Below are 21,898 nucleotides of genomic sequence, written 5' to 3' on the forward strand. Positions count from 1 at the left end.
TTCATGCTTGAATCTTACCCGCTACCAACTGCATATTTTCAATCCTACAAGTCATTCTGGAGCCTACTTTTGGGCACAACATTCTATCAACCATTATCACTGAAGTATGGAGACTGCTGTGACAAAAAAGACATTTCCAAATAGATTAAAATTATGCAATAGCCATCAGGGAGCACCCTCACTGGGTGAGAAGAATGGGTAATTCTGTGTCCATTCATATGAGCTTGAAGGAGAAATGACCACTGCTTGCCCATTTCCTAGAATGATGATCTTATGCACAGTCCCTCAAGTCCAACTTTGAAGCTGACTTCAAATTACCATTACTTTTAAATGGTAATTTGGTGACACTCCATGAAAATCTTACAGTCTCATTTGGTAATTTATTTCCAGGAAAAGATAAGTCTGAGACAGAGTCAGGTGTGAGTTCGGGGGAAGATTGTACAGGCCCAGCAAGTACCTGTACTACAGGCAGGAAGTGTTTGCATACCACACTAGCTGTTACAAAGGCATTTATCCTATTTGGAACTGCTCATTTAACCTCAGTAGTATAAGGAAGTGAGGGTCCTCTTATCTGCTGGTGCGTATCTTTATTCTGGAATGCTTAGCATACTTATGTGTAGGATGATTATTTTAATTTTTGAAGCCTTAAGACTGTTTTCTGAGAATTTAAAAGGAAAACATCTGAGGCAGGCAAACTATAAAGCTCAAAAACTGCTAGAGAAGGAGACTGGAGAAGAGAAGGAAGGCAAAAAGGCATGCCATTGAAGCCAGCACATAGGCCAGGCACATGGTGGATACCCAGGCACATGACAGGGAAAGGGGCTTTAGAGAAAGTCATGAATTCCAAAGTATTCTGACCAGAACCTCAAAGAAATAGGCAGAAAAGGGGGAAAGAATACATGGTGCCTTTCTGACTCATGCCACAGGAGGGGTGGGGACCAGCAGAACATCTTGGTGTCTCACAAGGACAGGGCTGGGGCCAAGATCCATAGGGAGGGAGAGTGCAGTGTCTTATTGAAGAAATTTTTATTCTGTGTCTTTAACATGGCCTATGGTGAGCCTTGTCACACTCTACTTACAGCTAAACATCAATCATAAACTTGATCTGCCATTAAGGAATTTGACTACATTGCTATAGAATAAAATATTAAGAATGACAACATTTAGGAATCCAAATTTATGAGTCCTTTTCCTATACATGTAGCAACTCCGATGTACCTTTGCAATACTCTCTCCATCGTCTTTATTCCTGTTCGTCATGCAGGGTCTCCCATGTAGCTCCAACAGGTTGAGACTAAAAGCCTGACTTTCCTCTCCACCCACATCAGTTCCACAATCACCAACCTTCCTTGTGCTTCTTCACTTAGAATAAGAAACTGTCCCTTGGAATGTGCATCCTTCTGGTAACTGAAGTCTCCCCTCTTTCTGTTTTCAAGGATGGGAGGAACAGTTTTATTGGACACCAGCTGGGCGGGGTAGTGGAAGTGCCAAACAGCAAAGACCAGCGGGTCAAGTCAGCCAGAGCCATTCAAATCACCTACTACCTCCAGACCTATGGTTCTGCCACACAAGACCTCATAGGGGAGAAGTGGGAGAATGAGTTCTGTAAGCTTATGAGGAAGCTCCAGGAGGAGCATCAAGACCTCCAACTGTACTCTCTGGCATCTTTTAGCCTCTGGAGAGACTTTCATAAGACCAGCATCCTGACCAGAAGCAAGGTCCTGGTGAGCCTAGTGCTGATCCTGACCACGGCCACCCTGTCCAGCTCCATGAAAGACTGCTTGCGCAGTAAGCCCTTCCTGGGCCTCCTGGGGGTGCTCACGGTGTGCATTTCCATCGCCACTGCAGCCGGGATATTCTTCATCACTGATGGGAAGTACAACTCAACCCTGCTGGGAATCCCTTTCTTCGCCATGGGTAACTATCCATCCTTGTGGTAATTGAATTCTTGCTGGTTGGGGGCAAGGGAGTGCATTTCTTGGCTTCTCGGGTGGATATGTTTTAGTTTTGCTTTGTTGCATCACTGTGTGATTATGTGTTATTTTCCTTGGGGTTTTGTGTTTGTTTTGCCTTTTTGAGGCCTTCAAAGGACATTGTAGAATAATCAAACCATCCTTCCTTTGAAGCTAAGGAAGTCAAAAGCCTTTAGATTACACAATATGGGAATTCGTTACCCAGTTTCTTCATTGCGATGAATTAGAAGTATCTGATAGAAATCCAAGGAGTGTTGTTGCCTATTGTAAACATAATTTTGTGCCCTCCAATCATAGCCATCCTCAGGGACAATAACAGGATAGTTAGTGAGTATGATGAGAGTATGATGAATGAATAGTCTAAGCACAACTGACATGTTGTAATCTCAAATATCTTCTAAAGTAAACTCAGATTCAATTAATAGATTTGCACAGAACCTACTCTATGATTTTACCTGTGTAAAAATAAATTTAAAAAAATTAAAAACTAGCTAATGCCACTTAGATATATTATCTAGTTTCTATGTTTATCTTTGATGGAAAGATCATCCTTAAGATTGTCATTTTTCTCCCAGCCAGACAGGAATGATGTCCTAACTACTAAAAATGATGTATGTATGCAATGTATGTATGTGGTGTATATGTATGGATATTTACTGTGAACAAACATGAGTTAGGACTCAGTGACAGAGTGGATATGTCATATTGATAAAGAGGAGATGATGGCAATATTTGTGGTATTCACAAGGTTCTGTTATAAACTAAACCTCCAGGTGCTGAACTGACATGAGAAAAGCATTCCTAAGCTATAAAAAACAACTTTTAATCGACTAGCTTAAAATTAGTTGTAAATAAGTTTCACTATGCAAATGCTAAATACACAAGCATGTATTCAGAAAGCTTTCTGTGTGGCTCAAGCACCTATTTTTTTAACCTTCACAAGCATGTCTGTATTGAGAATCCAACTTCATTATAGTTGAATGAGCTAGCTCGTCTATCTAAACCTATAACTCTTGCATAAAATACCAATAGAAGGTCTTCAAATGATTGTTTTAACATAATATAATTAAAAATAATAGTTGAAAGTAAATGTTCAACAAATATGTACAAGTTTTTGTAGGTAACATTGCGACAGCTCAGTGAATTTCACAATGATAAAGAAACAACCTTTAGTTGAGCAATTGAGTCTTAAAATTTCTGCATAGCATCACATATGTATATTCATTAGCTAATAAAAATAACCTTTCCAAAAAAACATGTAAAATATTTCACCATTGGTGATAAAGATGATTCTGAGACTGAATCATTTATACATTTTATCTATCTGCTAACCTTTGCAAGCACAAATCCACTCTGGACACTGTGGACAGGGACTGTCAGAAGACAGGTCAGGGGTATTCATGGTACTGCTACAGCTCTGAGAGGATTGTGCCCACTGATCTCTGAGAGTAAAGCAGTGAAAAACCCACAAGGATGTGTTTAAAAACTCTGTTTCATCAAGATCAAGATTTCATTTTCATCCTGTTTTCTGCCCATGATGTATGTTATACTGAGTACGCTGAATTACCTATTTGTTCCGGTTCTTCATAATAAAATGAAGAATTAGGGCTATTTATATTAAATTTGAAGATGCTACAGCATTATTCATTTTTTCTTTCATTGAATATAGGGTTTTGTCATCCCTTTTAAAATTGCAAGGTTTATATTAACTTCTAACCAGACAGAGACAGAGTGTTAGACAGAGAGACAGACAGAGAAACAGAGACAGAGAGAGGCTGACTGACTAATGGTTAGAAAAACCACATACCCTTGCATACAGAGCATCAAACAAACAGGTGAGTCATTGAAAACACATGGTTGTGAAGGTATTGAAGGAGAATGTGATGTTAAATATAAATAAATACTGTTTGTCAAATACTTATTTGCCTGTGGCATGAACAGCATGGGTTGATGCAAACCCTTTGGTGAATTACTGTTCATGAATGTACAGACTTCAAAATGAATAGTATGGGAGGAAGCCCAACCAACACTTCTTGTAAACCTCTATTTCTGTCCTAGTCTATTTTCTGTGGCTATGATAAAGCATGAACAAAAGCAACTTGGGGAGGAAAGAATTTATTTGGTTTACACTTTCACAACATAATCCATCATGAAAGATGTCAAAGCAAGAACCAGGAGGCATGAACTGAAACAGAGATCATGGAGAAGTTCTGCTTACTAACTTGCTCTCTAGACTAACCTTCAGCTACCTAGCTTATACCTCCCAGAACCACATTCCTAAGGGTATCCCCATCTACAGACTGGGCACGCCTACATCAATCATTATTTTAAAATACCTCCCACAGACTTGCCTACACACCAATCTGATGGAAGAATGTTCTTAATTGAGTCCCATCTTCCCAATGACACAAATTTGTGTCAAGTTAACAAAAGAGAAAGCAAGCAAACAAGTCAAAAAAAAAAAAAAACCACCCTGCCTTTTATCTATTTTACATAGATTTATAATTCATTTATTTTATATAGAAAAAAATTGAGTATAGACAATTTTTTCTACTTCCTGGAAAGATTTTGTGTGCCAAGATTTAAAACCCTTCACCCTTATCAAAGTTGATTCCCAAAGCTGTATATGTCAATTGCGGTGTCTGTACTATAAACCAATGAGGCACATATTGGAGATACCTTTAATCTTGTGTCTTTCTTCTGTATTCTTTATGTATTTTTGATCCATTTGATGGCCCAAGTGTCATTTCAAAGGCACATGAAATGTATCTAACTACGCTTCCTTTTTAAAGGCAGTTCCTGTTTTTGTTTGTTTGTTTGTTTTTTACTTTTCCTGAGGCTTCCTTGAGCAAAGCTTTATTTGATAAGTTACATGTTCCATATTTGGCTTTAGAGGTGACTATAGGTACATAGTCTCTCAGCACTCAACAACTCCAGAATTTTAATGCATTTTTTAACTGCCTGAAATGATTCAAGTTGCCTTATCAGTTGATATTCACTGATTATTATACTACTCAAGGTATTTAGAATTATAGTCTCAATGGCTTTGAATTAAAATAAAGTAAATCCACTCCTTATCCCAGTGAATTTTATACATAGGTTCAAAAGAAGGGAGAGATGGGGTAAGAAAACGAAGAAATGTAAACTTTGCCATGCTGTTGAGAAATACAGCAAAATACAAAAGTGGGATGGCACTCTGGGTAAAGAGCATTGGTGACCAGTGTGTGTGTGTGGGGGGGGGGGGAGGAAATGTTACTCAAAGCTAAAGTTCAAGTAGAAAGCTAGGAGAGGTTTAAAAAAAGCACTATAGAAATTGAGAAAAGTGCTTCTGGGAATGAGAAGAGGAACTGAGGAGAAGAAGAAAGAAGAGATGGCTGGAGTAGAATGGGCAGCAGACTAAGAAGAAGGGCCAGAAAGAGTACAGAGAGATTCTATGGGGCACTGAACAGCTAGGACTTCAAATTTTAATGAGGGGAGATCTAATTCTATGTGAAGCATTCTGAGTAAGTCAAAAGGGGTTGTTCTGATAGTTCCATAAGTCAGTCTGGAGTATAGCAACAATGAGGCGAAAAGGTTATCACAAAGCCAGTCTTGCAATATATGGATAGCCTAACATAGCATCAGAACAGTGGCAGTGGAAAAAATTGGGTTCGACTCAGAATATATACCTACAAGTAAATGTGACAGGATTCGCTGAAGAACTGGGTATGCTTTATAGGAGAAAAGGGGTACCTCTAAGGTTTGCAGAGTGAATAATGAATAGATTTAAGCTGCCATTAACTGTGCTTAGATGGTCTTGGGATGAGTCACATGTTGAGGTGAAAGCAGTCAGAAGTTTCGGTTTGTATCTGGTAAATCAATGCCATCCATTAGGCATCCAACTTTGGAAATGTGGATAGGACTAGGTGTGTAAAATTGTGTGGAAACCAAGTTCAGTGGTTGGAGCTTTTGGGGTTGTCATTGTTGTTATTGCATTAGTAAGATTAAATAGTATGAGAATCTGCTTAGTTCGAGTAGAAAGATGATCATAGATGAAAATAAATGTCCTTGGCTCAAGCCTGGGGCACTCCCACACTTTCCAACAGGGAAGATGGGATGATCTAGAAAAGGAATGATAAAAATGATTAGACAATGAAAAAGGCCTGCAAACCAAGAAGAGTAGTGTCCTGGAGTAGAATAAAGATGTTCATGAAGGAGCAGGATACCAATCATATACGAGATTCAGATGCCTGATGTCCAGTGAGAACTGAGAAGTAACCTTTGATTCATCAATCTCAAGGCAAGGCCTGGATGACTTTGACAAGAACTGCTTTGAGGAATTTTGTGGGTGAGAGGGTCATTTAAAGATGATCAATGGGGGTGAAAAGAAAAAAAGGTAAATACAATGAGTAAGAATAGTGCTGACTATATTGGTATTGTTTGTTTTAATTGGAAAGTAAGGATATTTATGTATGTCAGGACACAGTCAAAAGACAGAAAACTTCATATTGAAAATAAAGAAAAACAGAAAATATCAAAAGAATGAAGTTGACCAGAGAAGGTTCTGCAGCTAGAGCACAACAGTATCACTAGCTTTATATAAGACCACAGCCAGTCCACAGGAAAAGAAAGGAAGGATACAGGGACAGATACAGATGGTTGGCTGAGGAATGAGTGGCAGCTTGCATGTGTTTTTTCTGTGGCTTCAACTTTGTCAGTAAATTATTAGGGAAATCAGCAGCTGAGGATAACCATTGGAAGGGGGTATTGATTGTTTTTGAAAATAAATATGAAATAGTCACTTAGAAGTGTTGAGGCTGAATTTTAAGTTTTGGGAGTTACTAGAGAGTGCTAGGAACCCTTTCACATTAGTGTTCGTTGTCTTAGAAAACTAATCAGTGAGTGAGTATGTTGAACTTGTAAGTCCCAGCAACATAAATAGCAGGAGTTGAATTTGATCAGAAAAAAAAAAGGAAAGCTTAAAACCTTGTGATACTGTGGCATTATATTTTCATCTGCAAAGTTCATACTTGAGAAAAACACAGTTGTATTACAAAAAAAATAATAATAATGAAAGGCTAACGTTTACAATGTTTGTTGGGCCACACTCATAGCTTGCTATCTTTGAGCATGTGCACACATTTAACAGAGCTTGGCAAAAGCAGTAATGAACTTGTTCACATGACTGATACCAAATCTTAGATCTCTGAAGGATGATTTTTGTCTTGGACTGTTGAACTGAGTATCTAAATATGTTCTTACCAGTATGATATTCTTTGAATAGTTTGACTTCTTACATGAGATCAATGGACTTCTAGAACATGTATTTCAAGAAAGCTACTCGGATGGCCCAAGTGTAGTCTGCATACCAAATTTGCATCACATCAAAACTGATATTCTCTTGTCTGCATCTAATTACTAGGTCCAGGCAGGGTTCAAGAATGGCACAGTAGGACTCCATGTGTTGAGGAGATCCTTGGTAGAATAACATTTCGGGAGGGTGTGTGGAACAGGAGTTACTATTCTGACTGTATTTGGGAAAATGTGAAGAAATAAACATAAAGTAGAATCTAGAGATGCTTGATGCAAAATTTTTTTAGAATATATCATTCTGAAATTATTAGCTGATTTATTAAAAAACCGTTAACAAAAAGTAGAAACAGTCCCTGGGATCTTAAATAACTCCAAACAGGTGATTTGTACAATATGTAATATGAACTTCAGAAGTATGTTGTTTTCAGAAAGGACAAAGCAAAACGTCTGTGACCACCCATGAGAATGAAGAAAGATACTTGTAAGAACCTCAATCCCAGTAGCACAGAAACAGAGGGAAAAGAATAGAACTTTCTTCAGAAAACAGTTCTTAGGTGCAGTGTACATACACACAGAACAGCCAGTTTTCATTAAAATAAGACTCTAAAGATATCTGGAAAAGGGGGATCTTGGTGATGGAATTATGTCTTCAAGAGCACTCTTTGGAGAGTGTGGGTAATGAGAAAAAATGGTCACAGCAAAAAATATACAGAATGGTATAGGAATATGTATGTCTCCCAAGAAGAGAACTGAGTCTCTTGCACCATATTCAGTATTCAATTAGGAAAGATGTATGGCAATAGTAGTAATGGCCCCATAACAGCTTCTCATCTAATCAAATAAAAAGATCTTCAAGCTCCACAAATCTCTCCCTCTTTTGTCTCTTTTCCTTCTTGCTCTTCCTCATTCTCCTCCTTCTTCCTTTCCCCCCACTTCTTCCTCCTGTCCATCCTCTTTCCCACCATCTCCTCATCTTTTCTCATCTCCCTTTCCTCATCTTTCCCCTTTTTTCCCTTATTTTCCAACTTCTTCCTCTTCTCCATTTCATCATCCCTCCTTTCTTCCCCTCTTCCCTCTCCCTCCTTTCTTTGACTTCCTGATTTCTATATCCTATAAGACATTTTCCATACATAACCTTTGTAGTTGGGGTGTTCCTGGTCACTCTATGCAAGATCATGAGCATTTCCTATCTCCTCCTGCCTCAGTGTTCATGAAATTCATCAGTGTCTAAACATACACTGTTTAACTTATTGTTTATCTACTTTCCTCACTAGAAAACAAATTCCTGCGAAATATGCATTTACTTTGTTCCATTCCATTACTTCCTGGGATGACAAACAGCATCTGATATAAAATAGATGTGATAAACATACATAGAATTAATGATCAAATGGCCTGTCAGTGTTTTCAAATAGGTTGTGATGTATTAGAGAATAATTAAACCAATGTAATATGTCATGGATATCATTTATATTTCACTAAGAAGAAAAGAGATTAGAAATAGATGGGAAATGTAGAAAACTGCTACATATGGTGCTTCTGTGACATTTTTCTTCAGTTTCACATATACATATACAAAAGATCATGATGTAAAATGAATTTCATAACATGGACTACTGTCGATATTGTCTTAAAAGACAGTGTGATACTTGGGGAAGTAATATTGATGAAGGAGACAGATGAAATAACTCATCAGAGGTGCAAGTAGCACCTGGTCCTGTTGGGAGTAGACTTAAGAGAGGACTGTTTTACCTTTGTCATATTTGTGTCACATGCTACATGGCATCTGACTTAGAAATTTCTCTCTGGGGAACTGTGACTACTTGATATCATTACCATTGTCTAAATTATCCACAATTGGATTTATAATCTGTCATGGGCCAGCCTCAGCATGAGGAAGGTTCTAAGAAAGGGCGGAATGGAAGTTGTGCTGATTCAGTAATGACTCGAAATCAGTAGTGGGTACTGGAGGATTCTCATTATTATTCTTTTTTGTTCTTTTTACTTAATCCTTCTCTTCATTCTTTTTCCTTCTCCCAACAAGAGAGCCAAAACCCAGTCTTTTATTTACTAAAGTTACATCATCAGGGCTTTGAATATTGTTAAGTTTTTAAGAAATTCTTAAATTTAAATAAATTTTATGAATCCCAGATCATTAGTCCCAACTTGAACTTCCTTAAAACAGAAACCAAACACAAACAAAAGCACTTCTTATAGTTTTACACAGCCTGTTCTTCATGGGTAGCTCAGCACAGCTTTTGCAGATCACTAGTACAGTAAACGGCAGTCTTTAGTAACTACCTTCATGTAAGAAGAGAAAGGTGACAGACTACTAAGGTTAAAATAATTTCTTACAAAGTTTTAAAATGTATGTAAGTAAAGCAGCTGGCTCTCTCTAATATCTCTCTAGGCACTGTCATCTCCAATCCTTCAAGAGGCTAAAAGAACAAAGTACTAACTTTCTGTGTGGTTACACATCATCTTTTAATTCTCTAGTCTTTGTTTACTCACGCTAGCCATCCCATGGCCTCATGTACTCTCCTTCTAATACTATTTGTTTCTAGGTCATACACAAGCCTTCCTCCTATAGACAAGCCCATCTATCATTTGCTTGTTTTCCATAGTTCCCTTCTTCTTTTCCCATCTATGCCTTTTTCTCCTTGAGTCCACTTCAACTTTCTATCCCTGATGTCTCCAAGTTTACCCTGGATAATTAATGCAGCAGTCATTGGACTGGAGAGTATATGTATTGCCTCAAAATTCCAAGTCTGGCAATGAACTGTTTCTACAAAGGACCATTGTAGGCTTTTTATGGTCTCTGTGATTATGTTGTCTACAACCTTTCCCATGGCTCTAAAGGCCAAACAGAAGGCCTGTTCCTCATCCTCCACAGCCTCATGACCATCATCATTCCTGATTCCTGAGAACTGCATCTGTCCATTTATTATGAACAGAATAGGTCTCAGTAATGGGGAAGTATATTCCCCAGAGAGATTGAATGTAAAACACATAGCTCACCTAAAAGGCAACAGCAATCATCAGCACACGTGGGTATCAATGCCCTGGTGATGTTCCAGAGGCAGGAACTGTGTCACACCTCCCCTTATGCATCCATGCTGGACTGGCATTAACTTATCAGTTTTGTCTAATTCTTAGCTCTCTCAGAATAACATTTGGAAAGTTTTATTTGTTTCTTGAATTAGATACCTGAATATGTCCTACATGCTATTATTTAATTTTAATTTTCTTACATTGTTCTCTCTTCTTTTCTAGCTTTGCCAAGGCCCCATGAGTCCATTTTAATGAATAAATATACTATCATAATTTCCTTTTTATTTGCTATTATGAAATACATTGACAAAAGCCAACTTACAGGAGAAAGGGTTTATTTTTAGTTATTTTAGTTCACAATTCCAGGTTATATTCCATTACTGAGAGAAAGTCACAGCAGTAGAAATGTGAGACTGCTAGTCCTATCATATCCACATTGAATAATAGAAAAAGATGAATGCAAACATGCTCATTTGCTTGCTTATGTTCAGCTCAATTTCTGATACACCCTACCACCTAGGGATTGGTGCCACCCACAGTGAACTGGGTCTTTCCACATTAATGAGCAATTTTTGACAGCCATGCCTTCATTCCAACCCAATGTAGATAATCCCTCATTGAGACTCTCTTCCCAGCTGATTCTAGGTTGTATCAGGTTGACAGTTAAAACTACCAATCACATTCACTTACTTATTTTGTTAGACTCTTTGAAGGAAGAAAGAGAAGATCTTAGCATAACAAATCATTGGAAGTTACATCAAATATTGTAGGTAGCATTGAATAGCATGTACTCTTAATGTATAATACTATCCAAACTTAATTACACTTACAGGCTGACTCCTGATTCCTTAAGGTTTTATAAACTCTATAGCAGTGGTTCTCAATTTTTCTAAGCCTATGACCCTCTAATACAGTTCCTCATTTTGTGGTGATCTCTAACTATAAAATTACTTAGTCAGTACTTTATAACTGTTATGAATCATAATGTGAATATCTGATATGCAATGTATCTGCTGTATGAGCCCTGTGAAAGGATCATTTGACTCCCAAAGGGATCATGACCCACAGGTTGAGAGCCTCTGCTCTGGATTCATCCTCAATTTTGCATATGTTTTTTATTAAATTAGTTGGTCATGCACTGAATGGAATTTAAGAATGAAACATACTGCTAAGTAACCCAGTTGTACTCAGACTAAGAACCATGTAGACCAGTTCTGAAGAAGTTCATTTGAGGCCAGTTGATATGTTAGGTTAGACTCTTTAAATGGAAATAAGTGCAAATATTCCTCTCACTGCCCAATTTGTGGTGCTTCTATTTTTAGTTCTTGGATTAGACAGCAAATCAAGATTGGAGAGTAAGAGATACAGAAATGAGTAGAGCAGCATTTCATTCAAATTGTAGAATGACGGATGTGCCAGAGAGCTTCAAGTCTCCCTTTTTGGACATCAGAGTAGTCCTCAAATGCACGTCCATCAAACACACCCCCGGCCATCCTCATTAATTATAGTTGACTCGGATGTCAAATCAGAATGTTCCAAGAAAAGTATTTCTGACATGGGGCAGCTGTAATTGCCAAGTAGAACGTGCAAGAGCTGCTTCAGAGTGCTCGCTGTCATTCACACTCTGGAAACAGCAAACTGAGAATACAGTAAAGCTTACGTCATTGATTTTCCAATGAAAAAAATAAAGCCCTTAGTAGGTAAAATTCACTCTAAAAGCTAAGTTTTATTATATATATAAAATTAAGTCTTAAGCCAGAGTTTCCATCTCCTCTCATCTAATATAAGAAAAATTTGACATAGAAAAGTAGAAGTACACTATATGTTTACTTGGGAGGCCTAAAGGCTTACTTCCTAAGAACAGAGGTGCCTTTGGGCACTGATTCCATGGGATTTTCTGAAACATTTTGACTTGTACACGTGTTAAATATATGTATATCAGATTTGTTGGTTACTTGGTACCTTTACTTTTTAATATTTCTCTCTCTCTCTCTCTCTCTCTCTCTCTCTCTCTCTCTCTCTCTCTCTCTCTCTNNNTCTCTCTCTCTCTCTCTCTCTCTCTCTCTCCCTCTCTCTCCCTCTCTCTCTCGTGTGTTTGTGTGTATGTGTGTGTCTATCTGTCTTTCAGCCTGTCTGTCTCTATCTGTATATGTGTCTCTGTATGTGCATGTCTGTGTCTGTGTGTGTCTGTGTATAAACATTCTTTATGTGAATGTGGCACATCTATATCAATGTGTTCCTGGGTGATCTTTGTCTTCCACTTTGTTTGAAACAGGTTCTTTGTCCTTTGGGTTTTGTTGTTGTTGTTGCTTACTCTGCATACCAAGCTCACTGGCCTGCTAGCTTCCAGGTGATCTATTTCCCCTTCCTCACATTGTTTCTTAGGAACAAAAGGACTGTAGACTACCAACCTGCTATTTTAAGTGGGTTCCGGATGTTCAAACCCAGAACTTTCTGCTTATACAAGAAGTGTTTTTTACCATTACTGAGCCATCTCTCCAGCCCTTTCCATTTAAAAAAATTTCATTATATAGTTAGTATACAGGATATGGTGTCACATAAGGCCCTTTTAATACATGTACATATTGTACATTGCTTGTATTCCCTTCCATGCCCTCCACTCTTCCTCCCTCCCCCACCCCCACCCCTCATCCCCCATCCCTCATCCCTCATTCTATTCTTTATTCCTAGATTCTTTTGGTTTTCCTGAGGATTTTTCATCTAAACTCTAAAATTTAAATCTTGACTGTCAACCTGGCTGACCCTTAGAGGCAAAAATCTGAGTACATCCCTCAGTTTAGATTTACTAAAAAGAATATGTTATTTCTTTTTGCCATGACTGGCCTGGTCTAACTAGGAATAAGAATAAGCACAGGTGAGTGATTCATCCTTCATCCAGGAACTCATCCCATTGGAAGTCAAAATTCTAAACAATATCATAGTTAGCATCATAAATCAGCATAAAATGAAAATCTGTGTCATATTAGATCAATATCCAAAGACATCCTTTGAGATGACAGAATAAAAAACAGAAACAAGACTAGACATATAAGTGAGTAGCAAAGATGAATGAAGGAGATGGAGGTATTTTTACCAGAAAGAAAAGAGTAATATTAGAGTAAGCTATTTTTAGTAACAAAAAGGTGGGGTTTTGGAGGAACAAGAGGAATGACTCAGTTGGTGGGATAAAAGTAAATAAGAATGCAAAACAGGAGCCAGGGAGCACAGAAGGGCTCCACCCTTGTTTGATTTGGAGACTGCGATGATGAGTGTAATCAGGACTCATTATGAAAGACAGTTGGACCAAATTGGTGGATGCATCCTCTAAACTTCTACATCTCCCCTCGGTTCCTCTCTGGGCTCAGAGGACATTCTGCATTTGTGTACTGTAGTGTTGTTACAATGCTTGGGTGATAATTGATGTCCTTACAATTAACTTCTGTTTTTCATGTATAATTTATTATGCTTGAGAATTTTGTACATGAGTAATTAATTTATTTATACCATTCCCCACCCAATACTCTACCCCTCCAATCTTTTTCATTCCTCCATTCTCTCTCTCTCTCTCTCTCTCTCTCTCTCTCTCTCTCTCTCTCTCTCTCTCTCAATTTCATGATATCTGCTTTAATTATTATTGTAACACATACATGTATATGTAAATACAACCTCCTGGGTTGAGTCCATCTAGTGTTTACAGATGACCAGTTGGGATTAAATTACCAATTAGCAGCCTCATTCCTAAAGATGACTGATCCTCCTTCTCTCAGCAGCTATTAATTACCTGTAGCTACTCAAGGGGGGGGGGAGGGCAGGGGTAAGGCCTTGTGAGATGTCCCCCATCTAGGTTGGCAAGTCGAATTTATGCAGGTCTTTTTGAGTAAGAATTTTATTAAGATTTCATGGGTTTAACACCCTGCCATATATAGATGACACAGTCTCAAAACTCAAGTACTGATCCTCTGCCAATTACATACCTACCATTCCCTCCTCCATGAGGACCCTGAGCCTTGCATGTGGTTTTGTATTATAGGTGCATCAGTTAGGGCGAGGCACCTACTTCTTTGATGGTCTTTGTCTGCTGCAAATACACACTTCTTTTTGATGAAGGCTGAGAGCTATACTTACCTGTGTCCATGAGGGTAGGTGATTAGGATGCAGTTGGCAGTGGTGGTTTCTCCTCTGGAGTGCATGATTCCACCAGCCACAGGGAGTTGAGGTTAGAGTACCATGCAGGAATGGTCCTTAAGTCCAATTAGGTAGCTGTTGGTTACTGCTGTGAATAATTACTTCTTGAATGAATGTTTTATTTTTATACTAGTTCACAGGTGTGGGCTGCTTTAGGCAGGGATGTAAATTTGAGGATGAAATTGGAAACTCAATCAAAAATTTTAATTTAGTAGAAAAGTTTTCAAAGTGTCAAGGTGATTCTAGATTCTAAAGATGAGAGTTTTGTTTAATGACTGTATCTTTTCTTTAATGTGGTGCTTTTTTGGCACTGAAAAAGTATCTGTTCTTTCATTTGCTTAGATGTAAGTAAGAATTGGCACTTCTATCCAAGAACGAAGTGAAGCCATCAAGCCTTTTCTGCACTGTGTTGTGGGTTAGAACCGATATCTCTCAAATATTCCTCTCTCTCTCTCTCTCTCTCTCTCTCTCTCTCTCTCTCTCTCTCTCTCTCTCTCTCTCTCTGCAGCTATTCTCCAAGAGCTTTTGAGGGTTCCATGGGTACTGGAAAGACCTGGGATATCAGGACTCCTAGTCCCTGCCTTTTGCTTCTGATAATGTTCTCCACATGGTCTCATTTCTGCAAACATTCTGTTTAAGGGAAAGTGATTACAGATTTATTTTTCTTTGGAAAGTATCACCATACCAGGGTGATAGGTATCACAAAAGAAGAAAAACCTGGGAGGGAAAAAAGAAAGAGGAGGAAATAAAAAAGGAAATGGAAGTGGAAGGAAAGGAGAGAAGAAAGAAGAAAACTACAAACACACACACACACACACACACACACGAACATGATTTTTTTCCCATTGTGTGCTGCCTCTTTTATAAAATAATGCACTGTAGGCATTTAAAATAAATGTACTTCTAGCCGGAGTGATTGTGCTCTAGTTGACATACTTTCTGTTGTCTTCTTTGTGTGTTCCTACAGGTGTGATATCTATTTCAGATCTAACTTCTCTCCTATACACAAATTAGCTTCATTTAAGGGGTTGCAGGAGGTAAGGGCTCATGATTGCCAAGAAAGATGGAGTGAGAGAGTGCCAAGAGATTTCATTATGACATAATCTTGAGTTCTACTCTTTCCCAGTGTCTTTCTTATAGATAAGGATAGTGATACAGTGGCAAAATTGTCAGTGTTATAACACCATTCACCAAGTTGACAAGAGATAAAAATGTTAGCCAGAACTTGTGTTCCAGTAATCCCTTTAAACATTGTGCTACATATAACTCCTAAGAAGGTTTCGTTTTGCTCACAGTGTGTAAAATACTAGTTATTACTCAGAAGGCTTTGCCATACCATAAACAACAGCAAGGGGACATCTTATAAATATCCTGGGTCTCAAAAATACTGTCAAAATCCCTTCTTTGTTGTTTCCCAGTTTCGTCCTTATTCCTCCTGGGAAATCTCTCCATGCTGGAGAGCTGTCTGCCTTGCTAGATTCTGCCAGTCTCTGGGCACCTCCCCTTAGTGTTGCTCATCAGTGTCTAACTGAATCAGTAGAGCTTGCTATGAACTAAACAAAGTTTCTGTTGAGACTGGGGACAATCTTTCTTATTCTTCCTATACTGATCAAATGCATTCAGTCTTCAGTGCATGACCCCTTCCCTGTGTCAGAAGGTCTGGGGCTCTCCCCTATAATGGATTTCTTCCTCTTCCCATAATCTCTCAGTGTCATTTTTCTCTGAGTTGTAGTGTTTCAGTGAGTTTATTGCTTTAGCCACTCTGATTGTGAATGTTATCCTGAAAAAAGAATAACCAAATACCCGAAATCATAGCACGTGTTGCAAATCTCGCTAACTCCCTCCAACCCTATTTCAAGACTGTTAGCAAGAGCTGTAATTACACAGCTCAGCCCCGCTGTGTTCTAATAGCTGCCTGGTTCAGGGACAGTGGTTCATCCAAGGAGGCTAATGAGTTCTGTTTGCCTCCACATAGCTTCTAACTTCAAGCACCTTTACATTCACCGTTTTGTTCAAATGAAAACTTTATGTCCCCATTCACAGGCCATGACCTGTCTAATAATATTCTCTCTTTTTTTTTTCTAGAAATTCCTGGTACATTTTATTTATTCTAATTTTCAGGGCTCCTTCTTTATGGCTTTATATATAAAAAGAAAAAAACCTCCAACTCAGATATGGCTATTGGTTTCCTTTTCTGCTTTCTCTGCATGCTTGTTTACATGTCTATTTCTAACTCTCCTGCTGAGTTTCAAAGCCTACATTAAGGGATAGAGACTATTTTTGTATCCCCAGCCAGAAGAGAGCTGAGCATTGTGTGGGAGGTATTTTAAAGTTATGCTTTACTGCCTGAATGGAGGGCTGCTCCGCCATTTGACCCACTATGTATCCTGGGCCTAATCCTGGAGTTCCCAGAACAATAGTGTTGGTTCTGTTTAAAATATCTCACCATACTTTCTGTCTTTCATTTTTTCTGATCCTTGCTCTGGAAGTGATTTACTTCTAGGCACTGTATGACAGACCCTCTGTCCTTCAGCCTCTGGCTTTTCATTTGGTTTGGTTGATAGCACACACAAGAGGAAGGCAAAGAGAGTCAAAGAGTTCTCTGTCCAGCTCCTGCCTGCCTTGATGCAGCCCTGTTTTATTGACACTGACTCTGCAGAGGAAGGCAGACTCTCTACCTTATCCCAAGCTCTCACTGATCCTTGGTCACACTGTTCAGAGCATTTATTCCATAATACTCTTAATAACTTCTTCCTCTTGATTGTATTAAGATGCCAACATACTTCGTTACTTCTGTTTTTCCATTGGCTCTGACCGTACCTACCTAAATAGTTCCTTAATATGCAATGGTATAATCAGACCATCTAAGGAATTTTCTATGTCCTGCCAAGCCTTGCAAAATTTGCCTGGATATGACAGAGGATCCCAGTATTGAAAGGATAGGTACTAGCCCAGGATACTCTGAGACCAAGTTCTCAACACAATGCGGATAGAGAAGTAAGATACAAAGACAGAAAATAGAGGACAAGAGTGGGGGCAGGGATACTTGGGGTGGAGGAAGGTGGCAAAGAACTGCCTCTGGATAGAGAGGAGACAGATGTGACCCATAGGAAAATAGCGGATTATAAAGGGAAAAGGGAAAACCCCATGTTAGGATGAGGCGTTTAATTTTAATTGGGCATGTTAACTAGGTGAGCCAAAGGGGTCTCTTGATTGCTGAACTTCAGTACTTTGATAGCCAGATCTTGGTAGTCAACCTGAGGTGGGGAAATATGAACAAATAAATGAATAGACCTTGGGGACTAGCTTTAATCCCAGCACTTGGGAGGCAGAGGCAGGCAGATTTCTGAGTTCAAGGCCAGCCTGGTCTACAGAGTGAGTTTCAGGACAGCCAGGGCTACACAGAAAAACACTGTCTCAAAAAAACAAAAACAAAACAAAAAACAAACCCAAAAAACCAAAACAAACAAACAAACAATACAAAAACAAAAAGAATGTAATGTAATGGTTTTTAGCATGACAGAGGGAATCAGGGAGAAGGACAAAGCCTGGGAGAGAGCCATGTTTGCTATGAATGAGCTGTATTTATTCATTCTTTATTCTATTCGATTTGAAGTATTTCTGAGAAGCCCATACACTTACATAAGCTGTTGTCAACCAAATGTCAAAGGCAATGGGTGCCACTCAAGACCACATCACATCCTGACCATCAGCATCCTGACAGTGGATATTGTCCAGCATGTGAGCACATACCCTTGTCCATTTCAAGTTCGCAACCCCCTTAATTAGGGGCACATTGTATCTCCTTTCAGAGGCTAGAATGCAGTCACAATTCACCTCACCCACTTTCACAGTTCCTGGGATACGCTTTCCCTAATAAGTTGAGATTTCAATGCCACAGCCTCTCTGCAGATTTCTTTTAAATTTTTAAATCTGTCTCTGCTATTGTGATAAATGTGTTCTTTGAGGGAAGAGCATGAAAATTAAAAAAAATGTAATCTGCTTGTGTTTTTAATCACCAATCTTTGTAAAAGTTGAGGCAGTCATTAATAGTGACTGTCTTCTAAGAAGTAATGATGGGGGATGATCCCTCGGAGAACACTGGGTCCCAGGGGTCACTTTTAGATCATGGTGGCTATTTTCTTCCTTATACCTAGTTTAAACTAAAAGTAGGTGGATATAAAAATGTCGCCTTTAAAGTCAGAGTTTCCAGTTCTATATAAAAGAAGCTGCCTGTCCTTGTTTTGTGCCATGATTCCTGTGTTTCCTCAGATAAAAATAGTGCTGGCACTCACTCTTGGCCCTCAGCTCTGGAGGCTTCTCTTTAATGTGTTGTCCACCCTCATCTTAATGGCCTCTCCGTCTTGCCACTTTCCAAGTATTTCTTTCCTGTTGAGTATCTGAGACCCACTTGACACAAAGCCACTCATTCCCCATTCTTGAGGTTGACACAAACCCTTCCATCAACTCTTGGATTGCCTATAACACTGTTTTCCATTCCTAGAGAGAAGGCTTTAATTTTGAATTTTCTTCTTAAATTATCTTATTTTTGAGATTATAATTGCATCATTTATCCCTTCCCTTTTCTCCATCCAAACATTTCAATACACCCCTCCTTGCTCTCTTTCAAAGTCATGGCCTCTTTTTGCATTAATTGCTGTTACATACAAATGTGTATTCCTAAATATGTAAGTACATTCTGCTAAGACTGTATACTGTTAGTATGTAATTTGTTGATATGGTAGGGTTTTTTGTTTTGATTTTTTTTTTAGAGATTTATTTTATTTATATGAGTGCACTGTGGTTGTCTTCAGACACACCAGAAGGCATCAGATCCCATTACAGGTGGTTGTGAGCCACCATGTGGTTGCTGGGAATTGCACTCAGGACCTCTGGAAGAGCAGTCAGTGCTCTTATCCACTGAGATACCCCTCCAGCCCCAGTAAGTTTTTTTTTTAAATTCACTTTTATCTTATTAAAAAAATAGCACAGTTTTGGTATTGGACAATATAGAAGTACCATATGAAAGAGTAGTCAATGGATATAGCCTTTGTCCATGTCAGTTGGTGCTTAGATAAATACACAAATATAGAGAAATACAAAACAAAACTAATATGAGCCTTCATATGTACTATCTTTATGCTGCTTTCCCATTTAATGATAAACCAAGAATGCATGTAGAAAATGTACAAAATCTTTATCCATCCAGTCTTTACTAATGTTAACATGTTATGCATATGAGACTCCCACTCAGTGGAAGAAGTAGGATATTATGAGTGCTATAGCAGCCCCTTGAGGATCATTTTAGGCACAATCTGCTCCCTGTAATCATTGGAGTGCTGGCTTTTACAATGGCCACCTTCAGCTTTTTTCTACCTTCACTACCTATCTACCTTGTTATATATACACAACTGCACAGTATTGTCTCTGTTGTATATTCTGGCACCTTCTATAATAGGTGAATTATAGAATAAGTCTAGGTGTTCATCGAAGCGGTAACTTATTAATCTGCTCTAAATTCCCTAGAGGGTGCCTGTGCACTCCTCACTACCAGCCCAAATGTTTTGGATTGAAGAATGAAAGACACACACATGGCCTTATTTTTAATATAACATAAGCAGCTCAATGGCTGGGCCACTCCCAAACTTCCACATTGTTAATGCCTTCCCTTTGATATTCCTGAATTATTACATACTAAAATCTATATTTTATATAGGCTACTCCAGACCCAATCAGGGGTGTGGCCCCTGGGATCCACTTTTCCCTGATTCTTACATGGTTGTATGCTTTCTCTCTTGCAGCCCTTAGGCTTGATCTTTCTGTTTCCCTGGCTTGGTGATTCTAAGAACTCCTTCCTGTGCTACATTTTCCAGGAAATCTAAAGTCCCGACTGCCCAGCCATTGGCTGCCAGCAACATTATTTACCAATTAGAGCCAACTAAGCAGGGATCTGTGGCATCTTACATGCAGACATTCCAATTCCCATGTAATTTGGGAACTCAATTAATATAATGTAAGCAATAAACCAAATCCATAACAGTTTATTACCTGATGAATGTTTCAATCTTCATGGTGAATGGACTATGTTATCAGTTTAAAGTGCCTCTATATCTATCTTTATCATATCACTAGACCCCAAAGTTTTGTTTTTAATTTAGAGATCACAGTACACATTGTAGTGGCCACCCTCAGGTTACACAAACCAATGTTTTGTTTTGTTTTGTTTTAAATTTCATACATAAGCATTCACATCATTTTTCCTCCTTTCTTTCCTGCCTCCCCCTCACTCCTCCTCAAATTCATGGTCTCTTACTCATAAATACCATAATATTATATCATATTATAGGAATGTGGATATATTTATATTAAACATAAATGGCATCTTTAAATACAGCCTGATGATTTCATTTAGTGCTGCTCATGAGTGTATCTGTTTAGGGTTTACCACACAGGATTGGATAACCTATCATTGGGCTTGTCCCTGGAGAAGACTCATTCCCTCTCTCTTAGTAGCCCTTAATTATCTATAGCTCTTCATCCATAATCATGGCCTGATGTGATTTTCCCAATCCACATTGGTATGTCAATTAATGGTGTCATTTTTTTCAGGTCTTGTTTAGAGACGATATTGTTGAGAATTCATAGGTGCGCCTTCCCTGTCACATATAGAAACATGACCTCATAGCAGACTAACTAATCTTATGCTTCCTGCTGTGTTTATGTCCCACCTCCAGTGATGTTGTCTGGTTCTTGAGTGGAGTTGTATGTGGATCCATTGGGAAGCATTTTGACCAGTGTGGCTTTCTGTAATGGTCCCTGTCTGCTGCAAAAAGAAACTTCTTTGATGACAATTGAGAATTACATTCACCTCTGAGAAGGGAAGATATTTGTAATGCCTTTAGAAGCTATATTGGTTTGGGAAAGTAGCAGAAGAAGTTTCTCATCTATGGCTTTACCAGACATGATTTAGTGATGTAGCAGAGCTGGCTATGAATGCCTACCTACTGAGCTGTGCTTATGTCGAAGTAGATGGCTGTCACTGAACCCTAGCTATGAGTGTCAGTATTGTGCCTTCCAGAATCTCTTGTCATTGTCGTGGTTCATAGGCACTACTAAGCTGGATAGAATTATTGATAGCTTTACTCTTCACATCTTCTGATACTGAGAGAGATAATCCTCAAGGTAGTGGCTTCCAGGTCAATGCAAGTTTGATCCCTTCAAGTCCTCTTTCTGAAGTGTATAGTATCTTTAGAAATATAGTCTTGGCCACAGGATCTTAAGACTTCTGGTGAGTGGAACACAGCTTCTGCTCCAATCCAATTGTGCGCGGGACCTGAGACTGCATTAGTTAGGGAAGCAGAAAACTGGCCTGAGTAGGGCCACAGGCCTCTTCCGGC

General features: G+C 38.7%; 1 protein-coding gene across 3 annotated transcripts in view; it reads left to right on the forward strand.

The window, feature by feature from the left end:
• Window positions 1–21,898, forward strand: part of Ptchd4 (patched domain containing 4) — a 190,080-nt gene that overhangs the window by 60,846 nt on the left and 107,336 nt on the right. For all 3 annotated transcript variants that reach the window (XM_021149709.2, XM_029470843.1, XM_021149711.2), the window contains one exon: window positions 1,437–1,917. In XM_021149709.2, coding sequence (XP_021005368.1) covers window positions 1,437–1,917 — 481 coding nt within the window. The remainder of the gene's footprint in view (window positions 1–1,436; window positions 1,918–21,898) is intronic.

Source organism: Mus caroli, chromosome 17 (assembly GCF_900094665.2).
Source record: "Mus caroli chromosome 17, CAROLI_EIJ_v1.1, whole genome shotgun sequence".
NCBI classification, from domain to species: domain Eukaryota; kingdom Metazoa; phylum Chordata; class Mammalia; order Rodentia; family Muridae; genus Mus; species Mus caroli.